Here is a 9,809-nt window from a genome sequence, read left to right on the forward strand (position 1 = left end):
CACCGCAGCCGAACGCCTCCGGAATCCCCCGGGGCTACGTCGCAAGAAGATCTTCGTGGAACCCATCAGCAGGGAGGATTGGAAGGTGTTCCGCGGTGATACGGTGAGCACGCGGCACAAACCCCGGCTTAAGTGGGTGGGGGAAGCCCCGCTGAACCCCCACCTCCCCCCAACCCTGTGCAGGTCCAGGTGCTGACCGGGAAGGATGCGGGGAAGCAGGCGATGGTCACCCAGGTTGTACGCGCCCGTAACTGGGTGGTGGTGGAAGGGCTGAACACGGTGAGTATCGAGCGTGGAGTTGAGCCCAGATGCATCCCAGTGGGTGCAGAGCAGCCGTAACCCTGCCCTGTCCCGCAGCATTACCGCTATGTCAATAGGAATGCCAAGTACAGCAGCACCTACATTGCCAGCGAGGCTCCGCTGCTGCTCAACCAGATCTCCTTGGTGGACCCTGAGGACCGGTAATTCGCACGGGGAGCTGGGGAGCCCTCTGCTGGCTTCAGTGCTGACCCTCTCACATCATATGCCCACCAGGAAGCCAACAGAGGTAGACTGGCGGTACACAGAGGAAGGTGAGCGTGTCCGTGTCTCGCTACGCACCGGCCGTATCATCCCCCTCCCTCTGCGACAGCGCCGGGACGGCATCGTTCCTGAGCAGTGGATCGGTGAGGGGATGGGGGATGGCTGTGAGCTGCAGCATCCAGAAGGTGCTTGGAGGCTTAGCTCCGTCCCCTCCACCCGCAGATGGCCCCAAGGACACATCGGTAGATGACACGCTGGAAAAAACCTACACGCCATCCCTGAAGACCTTTGAGGAGGAGATCATGGACGCCATGGGGATTGTGGAGACACGCAGGGCCAAGAAATCCTACTGGTACTAAATCTTACGTGAAACCTGTCCTGAAGCTGTGTTCTGTGCTCCAATGGCAGCAGCTTGCAATAAAGATGCCCCTTTATTTTTCATAGCTGTAGTGCTTTTTGGCAGTTCTGGGTCACACTGACAGGATGCAAACTATCCTGCTGTCCCCCCCCTCCCCTCCTGCTCACTCAGTCCAAGCCTCGCACCGTGTAAAACCAGGTTTTATTCTAGCTTGTGCCTCACAGCCAACAACTGGGCTCAGCCCTGCCCCTGCCCGCCTCCACCCTTCACCATGTCTTCGTCCTCACGGATGTCCTTGTCCAGGCCTGACAGCACTGCATCCAGTGGCACCCGTGCGGCCACCAGCACCAGGTTGCGTGGGGAGAACCGGGGGTTGAAGAGGGGCACGAGGGCACACTGGAAACCTGTGGAGAAAGGGATGGTTGGCACCTGCAGCTCCCTGCAGCTCCCTACCCTGCCAGCACCCACCTTGCTCCCGCAGGTACAGTAGGCGATCAAGCAGGATGAGGGTCTCCACCAGTGGGGCCAACAGCAGCACCAGGCTGAAGAAGGCAACCACCTTGTGCTGCTGACAGAGCATGGCACACACCGACTCTGAATCCAGAGGCACAGCAGCTGAGTCCAGCCCCACAAGAGTCAGCCCCAGCCGGGCATACCTGTGGGATAAAGCCATGCCAGTCCCACAAGTGCCCAAGGAGGATGCCAGGAGGGGATCGAAGGGGAAGCGACCCCATACGCACTCAGGGAAGCTGAGCGTGTGGGCTTTCTTCACTGTCTGCACTCCCAGGTGCTTTTTGCTGGGATCAGCTGCCTGGATGAGGGTCTCCAGCACAGCACGGTAGCAGTGAATGCGCAAACATTCGCTGTCCCTGCGCAGCCGCTCTGTGTACTCCTCCACTGCATGGCATGCAGCCTCACGAGCCCGGTAGGACAGCGTGTGACCTGGCAGCCCAGCCACCCAGGCGCTCAGTGGGTAGCCAGGAAGGTTGGAAGCAGTTGGCTCAGGGCACGTGGAGAGTTTCATATAACAGCAAGCTGCTGAGGTGACAGCAGCCACCTGGGGGCTGCGGGCGAAGTGACGCAGGAGGGCCACGCTGAGGTCCCCGCAGGCGTGAAGCCCAGTCAGCAGTACCTGCTCGCTATCCACAGGCCATGCCAGTGGGTTCCTGGCAGCGAGGGCTGGCCCTGGAGTGGGGGCCAGCAGGAACTCTTGCCCAGGTGCCTGTGGATCCAGCCAGCCAGCCACGTGTTGAGGGCGTCGGGGACAAAGGGATGCAGGATCTGTAGGGTCTCGGGCTGTGTTTGGGTGGTGCTGGGAGGGTTGCAGCCTCCTACTGTCACCCCGTGCCTGGGCTTTCCCCAGCTCCCGCAGCAACTCCTGGTCAAAGTGCTCTGCCAGGCTGACCAGGCGGCCGTCACCCTCCACAGCAGTGATGGACAAGCCAAGACTGAAGGCCAGGAAACGAGAGAGATGACCCTGGGAGGGGGACAGGAGAATATGGAGACATGCTTGTGCGGGAGACATCCCTGAGGATCACCTCACAGCAGTCCCTTCCTACCTGCCCTGCGCCCACATCCACCACATGTTCACAGCCGGTGGCCTGGCTCAGTCGCTGCAGCACCTGTGGGGAGAGGGGACCATGGGTTGACGGGGAAGCTGCGAGGTGACACCAGGGGGGAAGAACTGGGACACCCACCTTGCCCAGGCGCCAGATCTCGTGCTGCTTCTTGGGCTTGACGTGGCGGCGCAGAAGTGGGTGTAAGTGGGGGCTTTGGCAGGGTGGGCGTGGGGCATCCCCCAGCTGCCCCCGGGGGAAGGAGAGAGCATGGACAGCAGTGGTGAAGGCCAGCAGGGAGAGTGGCCACACTGTGCCCTGCCCCACCATGCCCCCAGTCCCCAGCAGCATGGCTGCCAGCTGCGGGGGGTCTGCCACTTCTAGGGCTGCCTGCCAGGCTGGTGGGAGCTTTGCCCACAGCCCCTCAGTGAAGAAGTCCTGTGGGGAGTGAGAGTTGCTGGACACGGTGCTGGGGACATGCTGGGGACGTGGAGGACACGCTGGGAACACTCACAATGATGTAGGAGTCAAGGAGGGGACGGTACAGTGATAGGAGGCGGACAATGTTTGCTGCTCGCTGCTGCTCCCAGTGCAGGGGGGTCGGGGGGCACCTGCCATGGCCGTGATGTCACGCTCTGATGTCACCTGAAGGTGTGATGTCACTCAGAGACCCCTCCTCTGGGGTCATGACATCACCCATGGATGCCAACCCTCTGCCTGTCCATGACCTCACAGAGCCACAACATCCTTCAGTGCCATGCCACAGGGCTGTGACACCATTCATAGCCACAGCTCTTTACCTGCACCCGTGATATCACAGATCTGTGACACAACAGGGTCGCGATGTCACGAGATAAGCCAGGCCCCCTACCCAGGTACTCCTGGGCCATAGAGACGCCCCTCCCGCAGGCCAGAGCGGCCCCATGCGCCACTCACCGCCCGGCCCCTCCGCGTTCCCGCCGCGCCGCCGCGCATGCGTAACCGCCCGCTGGGCGCCCAGGGAGCACGCGCAGTTCTGCCATCACCCCACTGCGCAGGCGCACGGGCTGCGTGCGGGTTGCGCGCAGGCGCGTAGGCGCAGGCGCGCTTCCGTTACCGGCAGTTTCCGCTTCCGTTGGTGGTGGGGGGAGGGTTGGGCGCTGCGGGTTTCACCATGTCGGACCTCATCCTCAACGTCACCTTTGGGGTCGTCGAGCCCGCCCGTCGCGTCCCGGCCGGGAACCGTAAGCACAGGAACTTCTTGAGGCGGCGGCATTTGGAACGGAAACGTGCGCTCAGGCAGAAAGAGCGCCCGGCGGCCCCGCAGCCCGAAGGAGGCCGCCGAAAGAAGCGCGGCAGGAAGAGGAAGCTGAAGGCGGAGGTCGGGGAGCGGGGGGAGCACGGAGGGAAAGATCCCCCCGGGTCCTCCGGCGGCAAGGAGCCCTCAGCCCGCAGCACCACGCAAAAAACGGTCACCAAGGGAGCAAAAAAAGCCGTTAAGGGCCCGGTGCGAGCCTCCGGGCTGCCCCCGGCGCCCAGCAAGTTCGTGGCTATCGACTGTGAGATGGTGGGCACCGGGCCTCGTGGGCAAACCAGCGCCTTGGCCCGCTGTAGCATTGTGAGCTACGAGGGCGATGTGCTGTACGACAGCTACGTGCGGCCCACAGAGCCCATCGTGGACTATCGCAGCCGCTGGAGCGGCATCTGCAAGAAGCACATGCTCAACGCCGTCCCCTTCTGCAAGGCCCAGAAGGAGGTGTGATGTTGGGGGTGATGTGGCCATGGGGCAGGGAAGAGGGACAGTGCTCCCGGTGGGCTTTGAGGGCTGTCTGTGATGGGTGGGGGATTGCTGAGGTCATGGCACGTTGATGGGGACTGCCCACATTCCAGTCCCCATCCTGCAGCAGAGGGGATGTCACCCCACGCCTCTGCTGCTCTCATTCAGTCCTACATCATAGCCCTAAGCTGTGATTCCCACTGGTAACGGGGTAGACCCATGTTCCTGGGCACAACCACCGCTCTGCTGTGGGGTAGGATGCTTCAATGGGCAGCATGGTGCACTGGGGACTGCTCTAATGCTCCCTCCTTCCCTCCCCAGATCCTGAAGATCCTCTCCGGAAAGGTGGTGGTTGGCCACGCCGTACACAATGACTTCAGAGCTCTCAAGTACTTCCACCCCAAAGCACTCATCCGTGACACATCCAAAATCCCCTTGTTGAACCGAAAGGGTGGGTTCCCCGAGAATATCACCGTCTCCCTGAAGCACCTCACTAAGGAACTGCTGCACAAAGATATCCAGGTCTGAGGCTGCTTCAAAGCCACTTCTGGGGCAAGAAATTCCCCGGTCCCTAAGGAGTGTAGGGGACAAACATGCAGTGTGAAGGGGCTGTGGGGAGGTTTGCCCTGCTTGTTTGCTATCTGTGCTCGGGTAGGGGACAGAGGTGTGTTATTTCCCGTCCTGGGGCTGGGGAATCCCAAGGTCAGTCACTGCCTTGTACCTCAGTCTCTTCCCTGAAAGACCTCTTGCAAGAGCAGTTCAGCTGCAGAGCGTCACTGGGGCTTTTTCTTTCTCAGCAGTGCCCTGGGCTGTTCCAACTCTTTGTCACTGTCCCCAACAGGTTGGCAAAAATGGACATTGTTCAGTGGAGGACGCCAGGAGCACCATGGAGCTGTACAAGATCGTGGAGGCAGAGTGGGAGCAACACTTGATGCTGAACTCTGAGCAGGAGTGACTGCCCTCACAGTCCAGCCCAGACCTCATGGGTCACAGAGCCTTGAGCCAGTGGGAGGAAGAATAGGATGGAGCAGAGGCACCGAGTGCTGTAGTGCACTCTAGCTCACTGGTAGTGGAGATAGTAGCATTATCAAGTTATGACTGTTCTTTCTCCCTACTCTGAGCATTGCATGTGCCTTTGTTATACTGTGCTCTGTACCCCACCAGAGATGTGGGGAGAGCAAGGGCCGCCTGTGCCTCCTGGGGGTCCATCCAGTCCCAGAGCAGTTCTGGGATGTCAGAGCCCTTTGGGACCCCAGTCATGTTGGAGTGCCCAAGCTTGGCTGTACCAGGAAGAGTATTCCTAGGAGGGCAGCTGAGGGACCTTTGTGGATGGGTTCTGCCCAGCTGTGGGCATAGAGGGGACAGAGACAGCTCTGGGTACGGCACTAAGGCCACACCAGCTGGGCTCATCCTGAGCACAGATCCAGACGCAGGGAGCAATCCTTCATGCCCTCAGGCCTGTTGCCTCCCATGTTTCACAACTACCTCTGACAAGGACCAGCAGGGGCCACGACTGCCACAGGGCTCCGGGACACAAGCGGGCTGGGGCAGGTCCTGCCAGCTGGGAAGTCCCCACACTCCTGGGAGCTGCTCCCCCGCGGGATTTGAGTGCTGTCGTCCTCTTTGCGTAAGTGCTGCTGTGGGGGCTGGGGCGGGACCACTGTCCCCATCTGTCTGTCTCTGCCACCGGGGACGCTGTGTCCTTTACAGACACCTCTGAACACCGACATGTATTTGCTGAACTCTTGAACATACCCTAAGTTCTCCGTCTGTTCTGATCAGCCCACCGTGGAGCTGCTTTGAAGTGAAATGTTAATGTTCAAAATGCCCATTAAAAATGTCTGTCCCCCTGTGTTCCAAATTGCCAAGCATGGCTGTGTGTGCAGCAACAGGGGAAGCAGGAGGCACTTCCCACATCTCCAACTTGCAGGCTCTGCGTGAAATCTTGATGTTGTTTGAAATCAAAGCAGTTCAGGAGAAGGCTGGGGAAGGGCTTGCAAAGGAGCAGGCGCCGGACTTGACAAAGTCAGTCCAAAATTGGTTGAGCGGGACTGCAGGCGTGGGCTGCTCGCCCACCTCTAAATATTGTTTCTTGTGACCCCATTTTGGGACCAGGGCTGCACAGACAGGGGAGAGGTGCCCTTGCCTGGTGCAGAGCAGCAGAGCTCCTTCCCCCTGGGCTCCAAGCAGGACCCTGATGCCTGGGGTGACTGCTGTGAGCTGTCACCCACCACCTGCCAGCAGCTGCTTTGTGTTGACCTTTCCTACGCCTCTTCTTCATGCCCAGGTATGAGCCAGAGCTCTGCAAAGTTCCAGCAGTGTTGGGTCCAGTGTGCAGAGCCCAAGATTCCTCCTCTTATTTTGGGCTGTGTGGACAGAGCTGTCCCAACTGGGGGACCCCTTATCTGCACCTGAGCCCTGTTCTGGAGAGAGACTGGGAGTGGAAGAGCAGAAGGGCTTGGGGAGCAAAATGGGTCCTGACCCCAGCGCTGCTGGGTTTAAGGTAGGTTGTGCTCTCTCTTCTCCTTAACAGCAGGATGAAAACAACACAATGGCACTGTCCCTAACTGGATGTGCTATGCCCAGAGCAGAGTGGGCTAGAAACCAGCTAGATCTTACCCTTTAGTCCCCACTGCTACATTTCCCTTGGCCATGGGTTCTGCCCACCCAGAGTCCTGCTGGGGTGGCAGCAGGAGAGAGCCTTGGCCCTCACTCCCTTCCCTGCATGAGGAGTGGGGCAGCCAAAACCAACATGTCCAGCCCAGGCTGCTTATCCCTCTGCACCTCCTCCATCTCTGCAGCTCCAGCTGGTGGGCGCTGCCGGAGCGATGCCGGTACTGAGCAGACCCTGGGAGTGCAGCCAGCCTGGCCGGTGCATCCCCATGCGTAGCTGAACGAGACGGGCCTGAATGCACGTCACATTTTCCAGTGTTTTGGGGTGTTTATGCTGTTATGCTCAGCTCTCAGCATGTCCCAGGCAGGGATAAGGGGTGGGAGCGACAATCGTGGCCGGAATAAAGCACTTCCCAACCTCCAGATGTTTGGCTGAGTGACGAGAGCGGTTGAGCGAGAGACACTCGTTAAAAATCTGCTGGGTTTGGGGATGTCTGGGTCACTAGGAGGGGACAGTGGGGCCCTGGTGCAAAGGATAGGGCCAGGCAGCAAAGACAGAGGGGGAATTCTAGGGGGAGCCATTCATTTTGTGTTTAAACACTGAAGTTTTATCCACTGTGCCAGTGAGGGATGCCCAAGCTATGCAGAGGAGTGGGCAGCACGCTACCAAGCAGCCATGCACACGTGTGCCTCATGCAGTGTGTGTCCATCACAGAGCTGTTGTGGCCCCAAGCACAAAAGAAGGTGAGGAGGCATTGGAGAGGCTGGGAGCCTTTGTGTCTGGCTGCGTTTGGAAGCAATTAAAATGGGGTGGGAGTTTACAATCTGGGTTATAAATGGCCGACCGTTAAAAAGTTTTTACGTCTGGAAATGAGAACCATGCAGTCCGGCCCCATCTTGTCGGCAGATGCTTAATGGAGCTCCGTGGGGGGGGGAGGGGGTCACAGTATGGGGGATGGGGGCTCCAGTGGGGACCGACTGTGGGGTCCCGTGGGTGCTGTGCCAACGCTGTGCTCCCTGTGAGGGGCTCAGGGCCATCGTTGCAGTCACTCCATACTTATGGGGGCACTGGGGGGCTGCAGTGGTGCTCAGATGGCTGCAGTTTGCTGGGATTGCTGTGATGCATTGCAGTGCCAGCTGTTTCCAATGGCTGATCCAGCTGTGCAGCCGGGTGTGGGAGCTCCGTGGCTGCAATGTAATCCCTGTCTCTGTGCTCAGCCATCCTGGGACAAGCGGCCCCACGCGGGTTTGCAGCCGGAGCCGGGGCTTCGTGGGCCAGGAAGGGAGGAACGGAGAGGATTTATCCACCCTTCCCCATACAATTCTTTCCAGATGTGGGGCTGCCTGGGGGTTCTGCCCAGCTGCGTCCTGGGGGCTCAGTATGAGGGTCTGCAGCTTTGCCAGCACCCGACCCGTGCTCCCCTGCAGCCGGTTCTCCTAGAAATGTGGCATTTTTTCACTCTTTCTCCAAATATGGGGGTAAACGTTTAGCATCACTCATCCCCCTGTGCCAGAGGGGACATAGATCCTGTTACACGGGGATGAAAGGGATGGTGGTGACCCCCTGTCAGACCCCTCCAGCTCTGCCTGGGGGTGCATGGGTGGGTGCAGTGTGGGGTTTGTTTCTTTCCCCGTGCTTCCCATCCTGCAGCCCACGGAGCATCGGCAACGCTGTAGGTAAGGTTATGTCAGCCCTTTGTTACAAATCCTGTTCTTCGGGGGATTAGAGGCATGCTGCAAGCCAGGGCTTGGCTCGCGAAAATCACAGCCCAGAAATTTGGGGGCGAGGAAGCCGGGGCCAGGAGGAGGGGAGGCAGCTCTCAGAAAGAGGGGTTTCAGAATCCTCCCGATGGGCAGGAGGGAGCTGGAAGGCACTTCCCAAGCTGTGAGCAATGAGCTCAGCTTTACTGCTGGTTCACACGGGCTGTGCAGAGATCTCCAGCTGTTGGGTGCCCTCTGTACCCCAAATGTGCCAAACCTTGGACCCGTGGGGCAGTCTGCTCTCCTGCAGACAATGGGGACAGTGGCAGCATGGACATGACTGAGGGTGTCCACCACTGCACAGAAGTCTGTTTTCACCCCCAAAGTCTGTCTCCCTCCATTTCAGGACTGCCAATGACCCAAACGTCACTTATTGTGCAGTGCTGGGATGACACCATGGCACAATGTGCCCCACGCAGCTCCTTCCTCAGGCATCTCACCAGAGAGAAACCCCAGCAAACAATTCATCACGCTCTGAGCAGACCCAATCTATCAGGGCTTTAATCTCACATTAGCAGTTAATCTTGCTTTCCCCCGGCCTGCAGCCAAAGCAAACTTTCCTCAGCCCCGCACAGACCAGAGGGTTCTGTTCTGGGCACGGGGCTCGGATGGAGTAGGGCTGAGCACAGCTGCACATGTGCACAAATGCTGCAAGCACACATGCATACAACACATTGCACGCACATGCGTGTGTGCGCACAGAGCCGTGCACACCTGGTGCACACCAGCACATGCAAAGCACCTAGCGGGCACAGGGCTGGGCAGTAATCCATCCCCAGGGTTGCTCGGGGGCTGTAGGCAGACTGGGGAATGTGAGAAGTCTTGGGGAGGTGTGGAGAGACTGGGAGGATGGAGATTGATTGGGTGAGGCGAGAGGTATTGGGGAAATGCGGACAGCTGGAGGGTGACAGGGATCTGGGGGAGATGTGGGAATTTTGGGGGGATGTGGGCAGTTTGGGGGGATGCAGACATGAGGGAGGTGCGGGCAGATTGGGGCTGAGTGGGCAGATTAATCCTTTGTGGGGAGTTCTAGGGGGAATGCAGGGATTAAGGAGATGCAGGTGGTTTGGGAAGGACCTAATTTTGGGGGTGATGGGGGCAGTTTGGGGGCACGTGGGAAGTTTCGAGAGGTTCTGGAAGTTTTGGGAGACGCTGCAAGTTTTGGAAATGGTTGAAGTTTTCTGGAATGATGGAAGTTTTGGGGGAACGATGGAAGATTTGGAGGCGATGAAGGGGTGCCCGT

General features: G+C 59.1%; 2 protein-coding genes across 2 annotated transcripts; one reads left to right on the plus strand and one right to left on the minus strand.

The window, feature by feature from the left end:
* Positions 1-4: 4 nt before the first annotated feature.
* Positions 5-963, plus strand: MRPL24 (mitochondrial ribosomal protein L24; the record flags this gene model as incomplete). Its single annotated transcript, XM_003204600.2, has 5 exons — positions 5-103; positions 184-279; positions 358-461; positions 535-665; positions 745-963. Coding segments are annotated over 5 exons (567 nt in total), but the record flags the coding sequence as incomplete, so codon positions are not given.
* A 99-nt stretch (positions 964-1,062) lies between these two features.
* On the minus strand, positions 1,063-3,706 carry RRNAD1 (ribosomal RNA adenine dimethylase domain containing 1). The gene is given in 10 exon segments (XM_031556924.1): positions 1,063-1,284; positions 1,349-1,536; positions 1,621-2,357; positions 2,440-2,502; positions 2,578-2,874; positions 2,951-3,030; positions 3,033-3,081; positions 3,373-3,479; positions 3,482-3,580; positions 3,583-3,706. Coding segments are annotated over 10 exon segments (1,896 nt in total). The 5' UTR covers positions 3,692-3,706; the 3' UTR covers positions 1,063-1,117.
* Positions 3,707-9,809: the final 6,103 nt, after the last annotated feature.

Source organism: Meleagris gallopavo, chromosome 27 (genome assembly GCF_000146605.3).
Source record: "Meleagris gallopavo isolate NT-WF06-2002-E0010 breed Aviagen turkey brand Nicholas breeding stock chromosome 27, Turkey_5.1, whole genome shotgun sequence".
NCBI lineage: Eukaryota > Metazoa > Chordata > Aves > Galliformes > Phasianidae > Meleagris > Meleagris gallopavo.